Source organism: Balaenoptera ricei, chromosome 9, assembly GCF_028023285.1.
Source record: "Balaenoptera ricei isolate mBalRic1 chromosome 9, mBalRic1.hap2, whole genome shotgun sequence".
NCBI classification, from domain to species: Eukaryota; Metazoa; Chordata; class Mammalia; order Artiodactyla; family Balaenopteridae; genus Balaenoptera; species Balaenoptera ricei.
Genome location: NC_082647.1, coordinates 14,835,994 through 14,853,559, shown reverse-complemented (window position 1 = coordinate 14,853,559; position 17,566 = coordinate 14,835,994). Strand labels below are relative to the sequence as shown.

The 17,566-nt window shown below is 36.6% G+C and overlaps 1 protein-coding gene across 9 annotated transcripts in view; it reads left to right on the top strand.

Moving 5' to 3' along the window:
* UBN2 (ubinuclein 2) overlaps positions 1-17,566 on the top strand; it is an 88,632-nt gene that overhangs the window by 47,761 nt on the left and 23,305 nt on the right. For 8 of the 9 annotated variants that reach the window (XR_009504959.1, XR_009504961.1, XR_009504960.1 and 5 more), the window contains 7 exons: positions 356-469; positions 1,051-1,194; positions 1,925-1,975; positions 3,971-4,013; positions 7,893-9,443; positions 15,812-16,043; positions 16,476-16,565. Coding sequence is in view for 4 of the 9 variants with exons in the window: in XM_059933256.1 (XP_059789239.1) it covers positions 356-469; positions 1,051-1,194; positions 1,925-1,975; positions 3,971-4,013; positions 7,893-9,443; positions 15,812-16,043; positions 16,476-16,565 (2,225 nt within the window). In the remaining 5 variants the exon portion in view is untranslated. The remainder of the gene's footprint in view (positions 1-355; positions 470-1,050; positions 1,195-1,924; positions 1,976-3,970; positions 4,014-7,892; positions 9,444-15,811; positions 16,044-16,475; positions 16,566-17,566) is intronic. The other variant, XM_059933258.1, reaches the window with a different exon arrangement.

The following is a 17,566-nucleotide window of genomic DNA, read 5'->3' as shown; positions in this document are numbered from 1 at the left end:
TTACCACTCAGCTGCTTTGGTGTGGAAGGCAAAAGGTCTTTTGATTTAGTGTATGGATATGATCAAAGCTAGAGCTGACACTGGTCAGACATTTCACATGTTGACCTACTTGACTGGTTGAAGTTGGATACAAAAGATAAGTGTTCATGCCTTTATATTAGAGTCTGAAGACCTTATTTACCAGAGCGCTTTATAATGCACTTCAAACTCAGAGTATTATGTGGAAAGGCAGACTCCTCATTTACCCTGGCTTTTGAGTTAACATTCAATTAAGCAATTCAACAAGTATCTAAGGAACATATTATAGGCAGTGTTGGGTTGAAACTTTGCTTCATAAAATGGTTTTCACTTTTAGGTTCCAAACAGATGAAGAACGAGAAAAAAATGGATCTGAGGAAGATGATGATGAGAAACCAGGGAAACGTGTCATAGGACCAAGGAAGAAATTCCACTGGGATGACACCATTAGGTAAGATTTAACCAAAACCTTCACTTTTAACCAAATAGATGATGCAGAAGTCAGGTTTCTCATAAAAAGAATCGATAGTAAATGGAAAACTAGATAGAAGCAACCAGAAGTTAGTGTGTAGGAAAAATTAATCAAGAGAAGATTAATTTGGTTCTAATATCCTTAGAGTTCTATCACTTCTATTTACATATAGTACTTTTTATAAGCTAATCTTATTATTGAGTAAGTCATACTGGTTTCAGAGGTGAAGTACTAAATATATTTATATAACCAGTCATCTTTCTTACCAGTATTTCTGTACTCCAAGTGGAGGGTTTAGTTGTAGGACTATCCCTTTTAATCTTTGGTGCCTGGATTAAAGGTATCAAAGGAAATTATCTCATATTGGGAATTTGGCTATAGTACACTGAATGATATATGTTAGAAATTATTTATCTTCATGTCATCTTCTGAATTCTTCAGGTAATATTCTTTATTATTGCTGTCAGATTTGTGTGCTTTTAAAAAATCTGTTTCAAGCTTAATTTTCTACAATTTTGCAGTCAGATTTATATATAAATATATATTTTTAATCTGTTTAGAACTTTGTTATGTAACCTTGTTGAGATCAAATTGGGATGCTATGAGTTAGAGCCAAATAAAAGCCAGTCTGCTGAGGATTATCTTAAATCCTTTATGGAGACAGAGGTGAAACCATTGTGGCCTAAGGGCTGGATGCAGGCAAGGTAAGAAATATGACATCCTAGATTTTATTTTACTTTTTTATTGCTGTTATTAAAGACATATATACACACATATGACATTCATTTTCCTAAGAACCTAGTGTGTTTAACATTCTTTACAGTCATCTCAGATGATGTCTGCTTTGAAAGCTTCACTCACTTAAAAAACAAAACAATTAGTCACATGGACATAGAGATACACATAAAGGTGATTTTTTTTTTTTTTTTTACCGACCACTTTTTCTTTTTTGCACGTGAATTTCCTAATAAGAGAAAAGGGGAGGGGGGAAGAAGGTTTTGAACTTTGGAAGGGGAACTTTGTATGGGTATCATGAAGATCAGTAACTGAGTACAAGATTTAGAGTGTAGAAAAAGAGGCACAGCCTTAGTGCTATTGAAAATAGTCAATGTAGAGTGGTATCTCTAAAACTAAGTGTAGCCCAGTTTAAAGAGTTAAGTAAAGAATGTTAAAATTAATAGACTTGGCTGTCTCAACCTGTCATCCTAAAGTATTCATCTTAAATCAACAGAAATCTGTTAAAAGATTTAAATAAAGAGGTAATATAACATTTCCCATAAAATAGGTTATTGAATTTACTGTACCATTATAAGTCTTTACATGGTAAAAAAAGCAAGTAGTAGCCTATTGAATATTAAATGGTTAAAATAACAAAGTGATTATCATGTTATTATCTGCTGCAGAAAAATAATTGTGTCCTTTTAATTTTTCCAGAATGCTTTTTAAGGAAAGTCGGAGTGTACATAATCATCTTACTTCTGCTCCGTGAGTAAATGCAGACTCCAGATTTCTTCATTTATATTTATTAACATTATGATATTTAGTAAACAAAAATATCATTTATTAAATGCTAGGTAAAATAGAACTTAAACATACATTTATACAATCTCTGTCTTACCACTGCTTTTTTGTTTTTAAAAATCGTTTAAACTGTTGACTCTGTAGACTGCAGGACACATTTATCTATTAAAGAACTTCTCAGGCTAGTCTCTAAAAACTTGAATCCATAATGTAACATATTGGCCTGAGATCTGGTAGTGAGAAGCCATGTAAACAGGAAGGTTCTGGTGGTTTCCTTTGTTCCTGGACCATCTGCCCTCCAGTTGTTTTGTATACTTTTTCTTTCCCTCTTAATGACCATCTACAAAGGTAATCTGTTAGCCTCATGCTTTCCAAGACAGTTTTGTGTATATCCGACCTAGCCTTGCCTTGCAGTGTTTTATTCCACAAAATTAACATGCTCTTCATGTCCTTCCCTCTGTCCAGAACTGAATCTTTCATTAGTGATGTATTGATAATTACTAAAGAAGGGTCTCTAGTGAAAAGGCAAGTTTTTTCTGTGGTTACATTTTTCGGTGAATACTGGTTAATTTGACAAGGATTTTATTTTTACTTACAACTTAAGGCTACTTCTCTATTGCCTAGAAGTGTAGTATTAAGGGTTAATAAAATATAAAATTAGCAAGTCACTGAGAATTTACTGAGCACTGTAGTTCAGTATTCCACTAAGAGATCTGGTTAACATCTGGGTAATGTTACAAAATTCCCCCTCTCCTTGTATACAGTTATAGTAGGTGGAATTTTTTACAGCTTTTAGGAAGGACACTTTGTTAGTATACCATCAGAGATGTATTGAGTTGGTATGGTTTTCAGATCTTGCTAGTTTTGTTGTTTTGGGTATAAATTTGGAGTAGTTTGGTTTCATACATTATAGGTTTACTTTGTTGCAGGTGGTTTAGATATCCCAGGGTGGGGGGTATGTATATTTTTTATGCCTTTATATGTATTTGTGTCAATAATATTTCAGGCCTTTGATTTCCCTATAGTTCTAAAATCACGTTACAATTCAAGTATAAATAAATAATTCATTCCTTTAATTCTAAAGCAAGTGTTTACATAGATCCTTTACCTCAGTTTTTATTTTTTTCTTTTTTAGTAGCCTCATTATTATGGCTAACTTTGTGTTTCGTTTTATATCAGAAAGTAGGAATCTGTGTGATAATATGGGCCTGAAAGTCATGAATATTACTGTTGCCTTAACGAAGTTGTAGATTGGCAGTAAAATTTTAATCAAGATACTTGTTAATTTAATTGATGGCATTTTAACTTAGTGAAGTCGAAATATTCAGACATGTGAGCTATTTTAGCTTTTCAACCCTTTTTTAATCTTCAAACATTTTCCACACTGGTTCCCAAAGGTTCCAAGGATCCATGGTATTTTTTATTGCCTTTTTTCTGTCATTTTGAAATTTTTTATCTAAATTATTATGTTAAAAATAATTTTCTTTAAAAAATTGAGGATTTTTTGTTTTGTTTTTTAAACAGTATCTCATTTACAACCTCTTAGCATGGTTTAATTTGAGCTTAAAGTTCCTTGAAGCTCTTATTCTATAAATAATTACAAATTCTTACCAATTCTTTGAAATAAGCCTCCTTAGGCAGCTTTGTTAGCCTGTTTTGAATTATTTTAATTTTTTTTTTTTGAATATTTACATTTAATTTTTTAAAAAACTTTATCATCTACATTTCACATTTTACTAATGGTTTGGCCTTTATTCTAGTGAATTGAAACTGGGGAACATGTTGCTGTATATTCACATATAAACTGAGCACTTATATAGCTTATATACAGTTCCTTCAGAGAACTTCCCAAATGGGAGAAATTACTTACCCATATAATTACAAGATTATGTGTTACAATTTCCTAATGAATGACTTAACTGCTCCTGAAATGGTGTCCTTTTTAATCTTTTCTCTTAGGGCGAAGAAAAAGGTGATTCCTGCACCTAAACCCAAAGTGAAGGTAAGTGTTGAACCAAATCTTTAATTAGTGATAATTGGTGACTGTTGAAATACATTCTTAGGATGAAAAGGTTATATGGCATTTCATATATATTTTAGGTACCATACTCTTAAGATGGGTGTTTTCAAACATTGTAAAAATCCTAGAACCATTGTATTTGGGAGAAGAGATGACTTTGTGGCAGTGGGAAATTTATATACATTAGTTAAATTGTAAGGCTTATTACTACTTAGAAATGTTGGATAAAATATGACAAATATCTCTCAGAAGCATCGCTGAGATTGCAAATATAAATATATAAGAGAAATTCCTAAGGCTCAAAACAAAGAAGCTGCCAGAGTGTTAATATGTCACTGAAACTTTAGTTGCCCTTAGGTGCATATTCTGATTTCCATCACCTTCTCAGAGCACAGCAGATAAGATTTTCTTAGACTTAAAGAGGTTGGGAATTGGAATGAAACTCTCCATAAACCTGGGACTCTCAAATGAGAACATTTTTAGTAAAAGAAAGAACTAGAAAAGAAATCCATTCACCAGTGGAAAGACTAAGAAATTTGTGTATCTTGGCCTGGGTTCTGGATTAGGGGAAGAAAGTCCTCCCTGAAATTTTTCTCTGGATTAGGAGTTTAATTTACACAACCTGCAAGATCTGGGAAAACCTCAGGCTAAGAAAATAACTTAAGGTTGGTAGATTAGTATTAACCCAGGGCAATGGCAAATCACATTCACTCTTTAATAATGTACCTTCATCCCAGGCCTCAAAGGCTTATCACATATATACTGTGTCAAACATGAGTTTACAATCTGAAAATACAGAATACGTGAGGAAGTAAGTTACTATGAGTGAATCAGCAGAAACAGCCAACAGAATTAGATCCCTAAGAAGGGCAAGGAATGGATTTATTAGATTTAGAACATAAAGTAACTTAAGCTTTTTAATATTTAAAAAAGTAGAAGGGGGAACAAAAAATATCCGATCAAAGTAGACAAAGCAGAGTTGAACCAAGTATAACCTCTAGAAGTGAAAACTATAATCATTTGAAATTAAAATTGTAATGAAAGCCCACAACTTGTAGGTTTTAGACTTTTCCCATAGCCTTCATCTCTTTGAATAGAGTTTCTTTGCTTGTGAGGTTAGGGCCAGAAGGTCAATATTTGCTACTCCATGGTCTTCTTAATTTATTGTATTAGAGGCTCTTTGAATACAGATTAGTCTTCTTTTTCTTAGTTAACCTGCTTTGTCTTCTAATCCAAATAATATGGAGCCAGTATTTCATTAAATCTATTGAGTTCATGCTTTGTTTTGACATTTGACTTTATTTTTAAACTCCTGATACCCACCATAAAGCGTTGGTTAAATTTTGATACATATATTTAAACATATGATTAATTTACCAGAATTCTAATAATGGGTGTGCTGGGATGGTACAGGGGAATTATCTGTTTTGTTCCTTTCTTTGTGATTAAATTACCCTTTCCTTTTCCCCAAATGGAAAAACTGTATTGCGGATATGGTTTTTTCCTGCCCTGCTGACCCTTAAATACCTATTTCAGTTATAAAGGTAATATAAGGAAATGCTTACAGGAGAAAATGCAAACAATACAGAAAAGTAAGAAGGAGGAAAGTAAAAGTATCCAGAAATTTCTGCTCACACAGAAGAAAAAGCTACTAACTTTCTGGTACACATCTGCCCTCCCTTCTTCTGGCTCTCTGTCCCTGCCTCCCCTCCTTCTTTCCTTCCACCCATTCATCCATTCATCCATCCATCTATCCATCTATCCATCTGCCCATCCAGTCATTAATTTATCCAGATTGAATTAACATTTTATATAAATGGAATAACCTGCTTTTTCGGCTCAAATATATATCCTGAACAATTTACCAATATAAATCTACACAGTACTCTCTTGGCTGGATTTAATGTTATTTTTGTAAAGAAAAAAATATTAATTAAAGAAAAATTAATAAAGAAAGTTACTTAAAATGGCAATCTTATACTGGTAACACTCCCAATATTATTTTGACACACTCCCCCACTCTCAGTTTCTGTACTTTTTATAGTAATGCAGTTTTCACTAATTATGTAATTGGATGGCATGTCAGTGCAATCATGTCTCATCTGCATTACCTGTTCATCTTAGCAGACAATTTTGACCTTAATGTAGTTACGCTACAGACTTCTAAAAGGTATTGAGGTTTTCAATCACGGCTTTTTAGAATAGAAGTTTAGAGAAATTGCTAAGAAAGAGTATAGTGGCATTCTTAACAGAAATAAGAATTTATTATTCTTATTTACTGTAATACCTTAGAAAGTAGATGGTAAAGACCCTTTCTCTCCATGCTTTCTCCACTGTAGTTAGAATAAGTGCTGTCATGGCGTAAATTAATGTATAATATAAGGGTTTGGGTTTATTTGGATTTGTCTGTTTTTAAGAAACTAATTGAAGAAACTTTGAAAAGATTTTTATGTAGTTTTATTTCTTCTTAATCTTAAATATAAAATGAGTCATGTACTTTATATTTTTCTTAAGAGAAAGATACTTTTTAAATTCTTTTGCTCTTTGAGTATTTTAAACTGTGCCCTAATTCTCGTATCTCTTCCTTGAATTTTAAGAAAGTTAATTTTTTTTGATAAAACAGAAAATATTCTCTCTTAGGTATTCCAAGTTTTAATTCCTAATACTCTTGCTTTCTTAGCATAGTGCCTTGCTCATAGTGAATATATGTGGAATAAATTACAAATGACTTCTACCATAATGAATAGAAAAGGTAATTTAAGTGTGCTTGAATTGAATCTTCTGCCAGTTTGATGTACCAGTTTCTCTGTGTACTGCCTATGGGTAGCTGTAGGACAGGCATACAAAGAGGCCAAAATGCAAGGAAGCAGAGAGTGAGGGCCAGTATCGTAGTAAACCATACTATACGAGATGGGTAGAATCTTTTTTTTATATAATTAATTTATTTTTATTATTATTTTTTTAATTTTTGGCTGCGTTGGGTCTTTTATGCTGTGCGTGGGCTTTCTCTGGTTGTGGCGAGCGGGGGCTACTCTTTGTTGCGGTGTGTGGGCTTCTCACTGCGGTGGCTTCTCTTGTTGCGGAGCATGGGCTCTAGGCCTGCGGGCTTCAGTAGCTGTGGCACAGGGGCTCAGTAGTTGTGGCTCGTGGGCTCTAGAGCGCAGGCTCAGGAGTTGTGGCTCACGGACTTAGTTGCTCCCTGGCATGTGGGATCCTTCCAGACCAGGGCTCAAACGCATGTCCCCTGCATTGGCAGGCGGATTCCTAACCACTGCATCACCAGGGAAGTCCCTGGGTAGAATCTTAAGATAAAGGCAGAGGGACTTCCCTGGCGGTCCAGCGGTTAAGACTCTGCATTTCCAGTGCAGGGGGCTCGGGATCAGTCCCTGGTCGGGGAACTAAGATCCTGCATGCTGCACGGTGCGGCCAAAAGGTTAAAAAAATACAAATAAAAAAGATAAAGGCAGAAGTTCTCCTAGGTATAAGGAGGATAAAAAGAGAATAGTCTCTGAACAAATGGATTCGGAATAGTATCTGAAGATCTGATAGAGGTGGGTAAGGGGAGAGGAGGTTTCATTAGTAATAGACCTAGTATATGAATGTTCCTTTGGCTTGGTTTTAAGCCTTCTTAGAATGGCTTACTAAGATGTGGCAGCTGTGTGCAATACATCAGATACTTTGGCTTTTGAGGACAATTCAGTTAGGAGCTCTACCCTCTGGAAAATTATTTTGGTTTTTACAGTCTCTAAAGATTTCTAGTAGAATTTTAGTTATGAGAATTCCTTTGTCCTTTAAAATCTAATACTTTGTAAATTTTGACTAATCGTTTTTGTTTTTCCAACATAATGCTGTTTATGCTAGGAGTGTAGTCCAAAAAAGGACCAGAAAACTCCTACATCCTTGGTGGCTTCAGTTGGTGGCCCTTCAACGAGCTCTAGCACGTCTGCTGTGGCCTCCACCAGTTCTAGCTCTACACCAGCCCAGGAGACGATCTGCCTTGATGACTCACTAGATGAAGAACTTTCTTTTCATCCACCTGCACTGGATCTTGTTTCTGAAGCTTTAGCTGTTATCAACAACGGGAACAAGGGCCCTCCAGCTGGCTCAAGGATAAGTATGCCAACTGCAAAACCTCGTCCAGGACTGAGAGAGGAAAAATTAGCAAGTATCATGAGTAAACTGCCACTGGCTACTCCCAAAAAACTAGATTCTACTCAGACCGCACATTCATCAAGTCTTATTGCTGGCCACACAGGGCCAGTACCAAAGAAACCCCAGGATTTAGCTCATACTGGCATCTCTTCAGGCCTTATTGCTGGTTCTTCAATTCAGAACCCTAAAGTTTCCTTAGAACCTTTGCCAGCCAGGCTACTTCAACAAGGACTACAGAGGTCAAGCCAGATTCATGCTGCTTCCTCTTCACAGACCCATGTCTCCTCTTCTTCCCAAGCCCAAGTTGCTGCCTCCTCTCACGCTCTGGGAACATCAGAGGCCCAAGATGCTTCTTCGTTAACACAAGTAACAAAGGTGCACCAGCATTCAGCTGTCCAACAGAACTATGTGTCTCCATTACAAGCAACTATTAGTAAATCACAGACCAATCCAGTGGTGAAATTAAGTAATAATCCCCAACTTTCCTGTTCATCCCCACTTATTAAGTCTTCAGATAAGCCACTTATGTACCGCCTTCCCTTATCTGCTCCCCCACCTGGAAATGGTTCTCAAGGGTCCCACTCCCTGGTTTCTAGGACAGTACCTAGCACCACTACCTCCAGTAACTATTTAGCCAAGGCGATGGTGTCACAAATCCCCACGCAGGGTTTCAAATCTCCCTTCTCAATGGCTGCATCCCCAAAACTTGCCGCATCTCCAAAACCTGCCACGTCTCCTAAACCCTTGCCCTCACCTAAGCCTTCTGCCTCACCCAAGCCCTCTCAGTCAGCTAAGCCTTCAGTATCAACTAAACTTATTTCTAAATCCAACCCAACTCCCAAACCTACTGTATCCCCAAGTCCTTCCAGTCCGAATGCACTAGTGGCCCAGAGTAGCCACTCTAGCGGTAACAACCCAGTCCATAAACAGCCCAGTGGAATAAACATCAGCAGACAGTCTCCCACCTTGAATTTATTGCCCTCTAATCGCACTTCAGGCCTTCCATCTACAAAAAATCTTCAGGCCCCTCCAAAGCTAACAAACTCATCATCCACTGGAACTGTCGGCAAGAATAGCTTGAGTGGAATTGCAATGAATGTACCGGCCAGCAGAGGTAGCAACCTTAACTCAAGCGGAGCTAGTAGGACTAGTCTATCTGGGGGAACAGGAAGTGGAACACAGGGTGCTACAAAACCGTTGTCTACTCCACATAGACCATCCTCTGCCTCAGGGTCGTCAGTGGTAACAGCCAGTGTGCAGGTATGTATGTTAGATACATTCACGTGATAAAGTGTAAGATGGTGTAATTTCTCTTGTGAGTCAATTTAATGACTTTATTATAATATCATCAGTTGTTTATGATGACTTATAACTTATGGATGTTGACATCACAGTGATGGAGACACCTGGGAATGAAATTTTTGTTGGGATGTGGATTTTTTTTAATTACATGCTTACCTTCAGAATTTTTAAAAAACACAACTAAAATGCATATTTAAAACTGTACCTTATCAAAGTCCAGAACAAAATAGTCACTTATGATTTTAACATACCTTCACATGTCTCTTCTTTTCCCCATCCTAGTCCCCTTTCTCCTGCCAACTTTCATAATTTTTTATTTAATAAAATTTATACATTCATATTATTTTTTTCCTCTAACCATTTGTCTTTTCGAATAAAATTTTTATTTTGCACAAATTTTGCAGTTATTCATGTATAATTCTCTGTCTAATCCGTTTATACCACACTTTCCCCATTTGTGAGATTTTAATTTAAATTTATCTCTCATTTAGCAGGAGTACCTAATTCAAGGAATCTTTTCAAGAAGGCTAATGTGAAAGCTGTTTTACTTTAGCTCTTGCATACCTGATAATTTCTGTGCTGCCACACTTGAGTTGATAAAGACTTCTTGGGTCACTAACTTGTCTCACTCCAAGTTTTGTAAATACTGCTCCACTGACCCTTACTTACTAATTACTTACTAAAAAGTATGAGGCAATTCTGACTTTTTGTTCCCTTACAAGTAATGTGTTTTCTCTGCTTAAATGCTAATCACATTTTCTCTTGTTTCTTGAAAATCAAGTGTTCCCAAATAATGGCTATGTTTATCTAGTTTTCATTAATTGTGTACCTAGAAAAATGGTAACATCTTTCAATCTCAGACCTGCCCATTTTTTCAGCTCAAGAATATTTTATTCTGTTATGGGTCTGATTATGTTTTCTGATCCATTCGCCTAGGTTTTTTGAGAACTCTTTATCACTCATATATTCCATCTCTCTGCCTTTCATATCATCTTCTCTGTTATTGTTTTCATCTATCTGCCACTTCTTTGTATTCTGAGGCTTTCTCAAATTTGTCCTTCACTTTACTGATTAGGTTTCTTTAACTTTTTTTTCCCTTCCTCTGAAACATAATCCATGTTCGCAGTAGGTAAAATTCAGAAAAGAAGAAAATAAAAGCCACCCATCATCCCACCAGTGTTGATATTTTCCTGATAACTTTTTTAGACTCTTCAAGAAAGTGGATTTTACATAATATTCTGTTTCATAAGAAGCTTTAAAAAAATATAACATTTTATGATGTTATTTCTTAGATTCTCAGTTATTCTTTGAAAATATGACTTTTATTGATTTCTGAAATTCTGTTGTCTAAGAAAGTGCTCTAACTTTATACTGCCTCTTATTTATGTGGAATAGGAACATCTAATGAAATACGTTTCCCCTTGGTGTTTGTAGAGGTTCTCTGCTATTCAGTACAAGCTAAGTGTTGGTATTCAATATACACTTAAAACCCAAATCATCACTCTGCCTTTACTAAAGTAGGCTTAGGAATGAATGAATTCTAGAATTCTAATATAGAACAAAATTCAATTAACTGATACTTCATTAACTGAAATCTGGGATAAATAGATGTTTTATCTATATGATTTTGCTTTTATCAGAAATAAGGGAAAAAAAACCGATTAGGGATTGTATGTTAAAATTTAAGTTTTAACTGAGGTCTAGGAGTTAGTCCACATTCCTGTTTTATTATCTTTATTAAAATGTTGACTGTTTTTGAGATCAGTCTTTAATTTGATCACAGGAGTATGTGAGAGGAGTATAACTGAAATGGCAGTTCCGTGCCCCAGATCCTCCTCCTAGTGTCAACTACTTTTAACTCTCTTAGCTGTTTCTCTTGTGTTTTTTAAAAATTGTTTTTTAAAAAATAAGAATGAATGGAAGACTATTTATTTTAGTATTATCTTTCAGCTTCTCATTGTGATAAATAAGGCTTTTAGCTCACTTATACCTTTCCCATTATCTTCAAAGACTAAAATTACAACTTTTGGTTAAATCTGTGACTATGTAAAATATTGTCTCTATTGAGCTAAGTGTCATTAACTGTGGTTTCAATTATAAATTTTGGACTTTTTTCCTGTAGTTAAAAATTGCTTTTTTTCCACTTGCTTTGTTTTCTTTGAATTTAAAGTTAAATCTCCCTCTATCTTTTGTCATCTCCAGAATCTATCAGTTCTTTTTTTTTTTTTTTTTTCCTGAAAACCTTCCTATATTTGATCATTTTTCCCTGAAGAACAACTTGCTTTGTTGTTTACCAGTTGGTTTGTTGGCAAGGAAATTACGTGGCAAAATTTGTGTTTCTAAAATATAACTACTTCCTCCCTGGTTTTCTTCCTCTCCGAAATGGCTTTATGATTTGGAGACCTTAGTGTTCCTGCCTTCATGTCAGATCCTTTTTGTCTTTCTTATTGGTTTGACTGAGGAAAAGATCAGTAATTGAATAAGGTTATTTCTAACTTTTGGTCAACCTAAGGTTCTTTTTTTTTAACATAGCATCTCACTGAAGTCTTACCAGCTACCTTGTGGCCTCTAGATCCTATCCTTCTAGCTGGCCAACACTAAAAACAGATTTCCTATCTATGCCTATAAACTATTCCACTCCTTTCTTTTTTTTTTTTTTTTAAAAGGGATTTTTTTTTTTAAATTTTATTTATTTATTTATTTATGGCTGTCTTGGGTCTTCGTTTCTGTGCGAGGGCTTTCTCCATTTGTGGCAAGTGGGGGCCACTCTTCATCGCAGTGCGCAGGCCTCTCACCATCACGGCCTCTCTTGTCGCGGAGCACAGGCTCCAGACGCGCAGGCTCAGTGACTGTGGCTCACGGGCCCAGCCGCTCCGCGGCATGTGGGATCTTCCCAGACCAGGGCTCGAACCGGTGTCCCCTGCATTGGCAGGCGGATTCTTAACCACTGCGCCACCAGGGAAGCCCTCCACTCCTTTCTGAAAGACATCTTTAGCTGTTTGCAGGTGTGAAAATGACAGGTCCTGAGGTTAACAAAAGTTAAAGTCTTTCTGGGTTCACATTATTATCTCTACCTGCTTTTTATTAACTTTCCACTCAAGGCTTTCCTGTTCTTTCTTGCCCTTCAGCTTATTGATTTTCTGTGAATCCTGTCTTTGCCACTCTATAATTCCCAAAATAATTCACTAAGCAAATGTTTACTAAGTGTTTAATGTGTGCCAGGCACTCTTCTAGGTGCTGGAGAAATGGGGTGAATCAAGATTCCTCCTCTCACGGGGCGTATATTCTAGGTAGGAAGATAAGCAAAACACAAGTATTTAAAACTACTTTAAGCGCTATAAAAATAAAATAAAACAGAGTAATATGATAAAGTGTGATTGCTACTAACATGGATAAGGGAGATGGGGAAAGCCTCTTTGACGAGGCAACATTAGAGCTGAGAATTGAATGAGCAGGAGCCAGCCATTTGGAGAGAAGAGCGAACAGCCCAGGGAAGAGGGGGATGGTAGATGTGAAGACACTGAGATAGGAAAGAGCCTGAGACGTGCAGGCCTGCATGGCTAGACAGTAGGGAAGGATGGGGAGGTGAGGAGATCAAAGGTCAACTCCGAACCATGTGATGGAGGACCTTGTGGGCTACGGTAAGGGCTTGGGCCTTTACTTCTGTTCAGCGGGAAGCTGTTGGAGGGGAGTGGTATGGTCTGATTTATATCTCAAAAGATCACTCTGGGTGTTGTAGAGAACGGGGGGCAGATGTACTCACCAAAATGAAAAACGTCGTTAAAAGAAGAATGTAATGCCCACCACAGGAAGAGCAAGGTGCCCGCTCATATTTTCCCCTAGGAATGAAATGTGGAGGTCATGGAACATATTTTTTATTATGGGGCATTATTCCGAACTATTTGCCTACTTCATGTTGACAGCTTCTCCTGTGTGCTTCCGAATGATATCAACAGTGGGATATCCCACTTTTGAAAGGTCTCCACCTTCTACGAGAGAAAAACTTACAAATGCCCATATAACATTTAGATAATCTGGTGTTTCACTTTAGCTTTATAAACAAAAGTGGTTATGGAAGGTTTTTAAAAGTGCAGAATGTTAGATAGTTATGGCATGGTGCCATTTTTTATTGCTAATACATGTTACTTAATTGTGGAAGTTGCCCTAATTTGCATTTTCTGTCAGTTTTAATGCTTCCATTAGCCTTCTCCAGAAAAGCATAGAAGAGTTCTCCTTATTAGCAGTGTTTCATATTCCTCACTAGGGGGGCTCCACTTGGGGCACATGGCCTTGGAGTGTGTTCCCCATATTATCCTGAGACTAAAATAGAATTACAATTAAAAAGAAGAAAGAACCCTTGTTAATTCTTAAATTGATGCTGGATCCTTTTTTTGCTTCAGAAGCATTGTTGTTTCTAACTTAGTAATTCTTTCCTAAATCACCCATTTTGTATATCATGGTGGGCACAGTAGAGGGGAAAGACTGGCAAGTAAGAAAAGTAGTCAAGTCCAAGCGTAAAGTGATAAAGATTTGTACTTAAGTGTGGGAGGAAGTTGCGATTAAAAAAAAAAAAAAAAGATACCATGTTGACTGCGAGCTCATCTTGTTCTTCATTTCATGATGCTTAAAAACTAAGGTTTCAAGCCAGAGTGGTGGGAAAGAATGAAACTACTGATCCTAGCGTTTAACATATACGAGAAGGAAGTGATTGTAGCAGATGATGAGTTCAATTCTGGACATGCCAAGTTGGCGAGTGTTAGATATCCAAGCGGAATTCTTCACTAAACCGTTAGCCAAACAGGATTGAAACTGAGATGAGAGGTCAGAACTGTAGGTATAAATCTGAGAGATAAATAAAGGAGATAAGGGAAGGCTATTGGAGAACTAGTGGAAAAACCAGAATAGAAAGCTTTTGGAGGATGTTCTTCATTTTTTTTGTTCAGCAGTGGTGTGGACCATTAAGTGTATAAATATATGATGTAATGTGGCATTTTTGCATGGGAAAATCACCTACCTTGTTCTCATACATTAAGAAATAAAATGATTAGCCCTTAATTAATAATATTTACTGGTAGAAATAATCAACATACAAAGTAAAACTGACCATAGCTAATGCTTATTATTGATTAACAAATATTCAGAGAATTCAGTTTTCTTGACCAAACTTAGAAATGTAAAGTTTTTTACCGCAGAAATTTTGAGTTGATAAAATAGGCTACAAAATTGCAGAAACTATAGTAGATGACGTCTGATACTGAGAAATTTTGATTATCTTTTTTGATAAGTACACATAAAAAAAGTCAAAATGGGAAAAAATTATTTAATTGCTTTATAGAAAAGTGTTCAAAGAATTAAATTAGCTTAATAGAGTATATTTAAGTAATTTGACAATGAAAGCTCATCAGTGCTAGCATATTTCTAAACATAAACATGGCATCAAAGCCCAGGTCGGGGAGTGTCAAAACACTCTCTAATTTACCTTTTGCCTTAGGAGTCTAAGTTCAAAAAAGTAGTGGAATTGGAAACCTCTTTCAGGGGTTAAGGAGAGGCTAGATAATGTGGAAAAAGGAGGCTGTCATTCAGCAAGTTTGATAATAAAAGGAAGATACATAAGTCAGGTTTTTGCTAGGGGTTGGGGGAGAGCCAGGAATAACAGCGTGGTTGTAAAACCATGTAAGAGGACTCTGTAATTGCGAAGGCAGAGTGAATACGGAAAAGGTGCAGTGCTTGACATTTGTCGCAGAAAGTTCTGCGTGGGTGGGATTCATGGCATAGGTCAGGTGTTCAGCTTCTGAGGAAGAGGCAGGTAAGGCTAATGATGAGGAGGACACAGGATGGCTGTTATGATGAAAGTACAGGGTATCAAGTTGGGGGATCTGAGAGGGTAATAGTCTAAACAGCAGCTGCAGGGGTTGTGTCGGAAAAGATTGTAAGACAAACAGTAAAATTACAGAGCATTTTCAGAGACCAAATTGAAATTATGTGGAATTAATTACCAGTGTCAGATCTAGGGGCTAAGAGCAAAAATGGAAATCTAAGGTTAGAAATGAGTTGATTAAGAGAGCGAATGGGTGCTAATATAGGCATTGCGGTAACAGTTAAGAAATCTAAACTGGCGATGAAGAGCTGAGTAGAAGTATTTCCAGAGCCAATATTGGTCACTCTTTGAAATGTAATTTATGCTTCAGTCTTCATTTCTGTCTCCCAAAGTTTCTGTTAGAGCAGATGTAAGACATAGTCTCGTGTCCATGAGGATATTAAGTAAAATAAATCAATTCAGGTTAAAGACTTGACTTCTTATGTATTTTGACCCCTGGTTTCTGCAGTCCACAGCAGGAGCATCATTATTGGCTAATGCCTCACCTCTGACTCTCATGACATCACCTTTGTCTGTAACAAATCAAAATGTGACTCCTTTTGGGATGCTGGGTGGCCTTGTTCCAGTGACCATGCCCTTCCAGTTTCCCTTGGAGCTACTTGGCTTTGGAACGGACACAGCTGGAGTGACAACCACCTCGGGATCTACCTCAGCCGCTTTCCACCATAGCCTAACTCAGAGTAAGTGGGGCTCTTTTATTTACTTGGCTACCTAGTTTGATAGAACAGGAAACTTCACAAATTTATACTAATTGAGAGTAGTCCAGTTGGAGTTATTGAAAATTATAGAATGTTTTAAAAAGAAATGCAGTTTATTTCATCTATATATATAAAATAAGTCAAATTACTGGACTCTGAAATTTTTTTATAGTTTCTAAGTGAACTAACTATCCCACATTTCTATCTTAATGAAATTTATAAGAGGGAGTCCGATTTGCTGGGTTATTTGCATACACATTTATATTTATACATGTAAATATGTTTTAATGTATGTGCTCTAGTTTAAGAAGTCAAGGTCTGTGCTTGCATTAGATAAACTATTTTCATTTTTTATCTAAGAGGGCTCAAATCTTAGTTTTAAGAAGATTACTGACAAGTCTGTTCTCCTCTCAGATTTACTAAAGGGTTTACAGCCAGGAGCTCAGCGTGCAGCAACACTTTCCCACTCACCTCTGCCTACGCATTTACAGCAAACATTTAACGGTAAGAAAGCCACCTGTTTCTTCCTCTCTTTATTGTTTATACAAATTTACAAATATATATTTTAAGTCTTTTCTGAAAACCATGTGAGGGAATGACAAAGATTGGAAAAACTAATTTTCATGTGACTGAATCCTTATTGGCAACAAACACCTTACAGAAAGGAAATAGGTAAAGGAGATCTTTTATTACATGTGTAGAGAGCCTTTTCGAAGGTGTTTGTTATATGGAAATAATGACAAAGAATAGGATTCATACGACAGTGTACAAAAGTCATGTCCGGTAATTAATCATAGTTGACCTTTATTGAAAGCTTACTAAGTGACAGTCTTGTGACTACTTACATGTATTAGCTAATTTAATCCTTACAACAAACCAGTGAATGAGATAACAATCCCCATTTTACAGATCAGGAAACTGAATCAGAGGTAAGCAACTTGCCCAAGATGATAGGGTAGTAAGTGTTTAATCTGAGATACAAACCCAGGAAGTCTGACTCCATGGCCTGTATTCTTAACTATTAAACTTCTCTGCCTCTTAGCCGTGATTAAATTAACGTGATTTTAAACTGTACACGTTATATATTTGCAGCCCAACTAGATCGCTCTGAAATCTGAAATTGGATAGTGGACACTGGACACAACACTGGCCTCCAGATTCTTGCTCTCACCAGCAGTTGACCCCCATAGAACGCTGATACTGTTCTGAAGGCCATTTTCAGGATCTTTGGGCCGCTCGGCTGCTCTCTTAACTTTGGAAGTTGACTGGGGCCTCACTATTCTTTTTGGCCACTGCATTTAAAATTATTGTTGACCAAGTTTACAGTTGACCACAATGTGGAAATGGGAGCTTTAGAGCAATCTTGAGGCAATAGGTTGTAATTAATCCTCTAAAACACCTAAGTGGTAAGCTGCCCCAGACTCTCCCCTTGAGAGAATGAATACAAAACCACAGTCGTGCAAATGGGGGACCACAAAGTAGGCACAAGTGTCAACAGTCCTGAT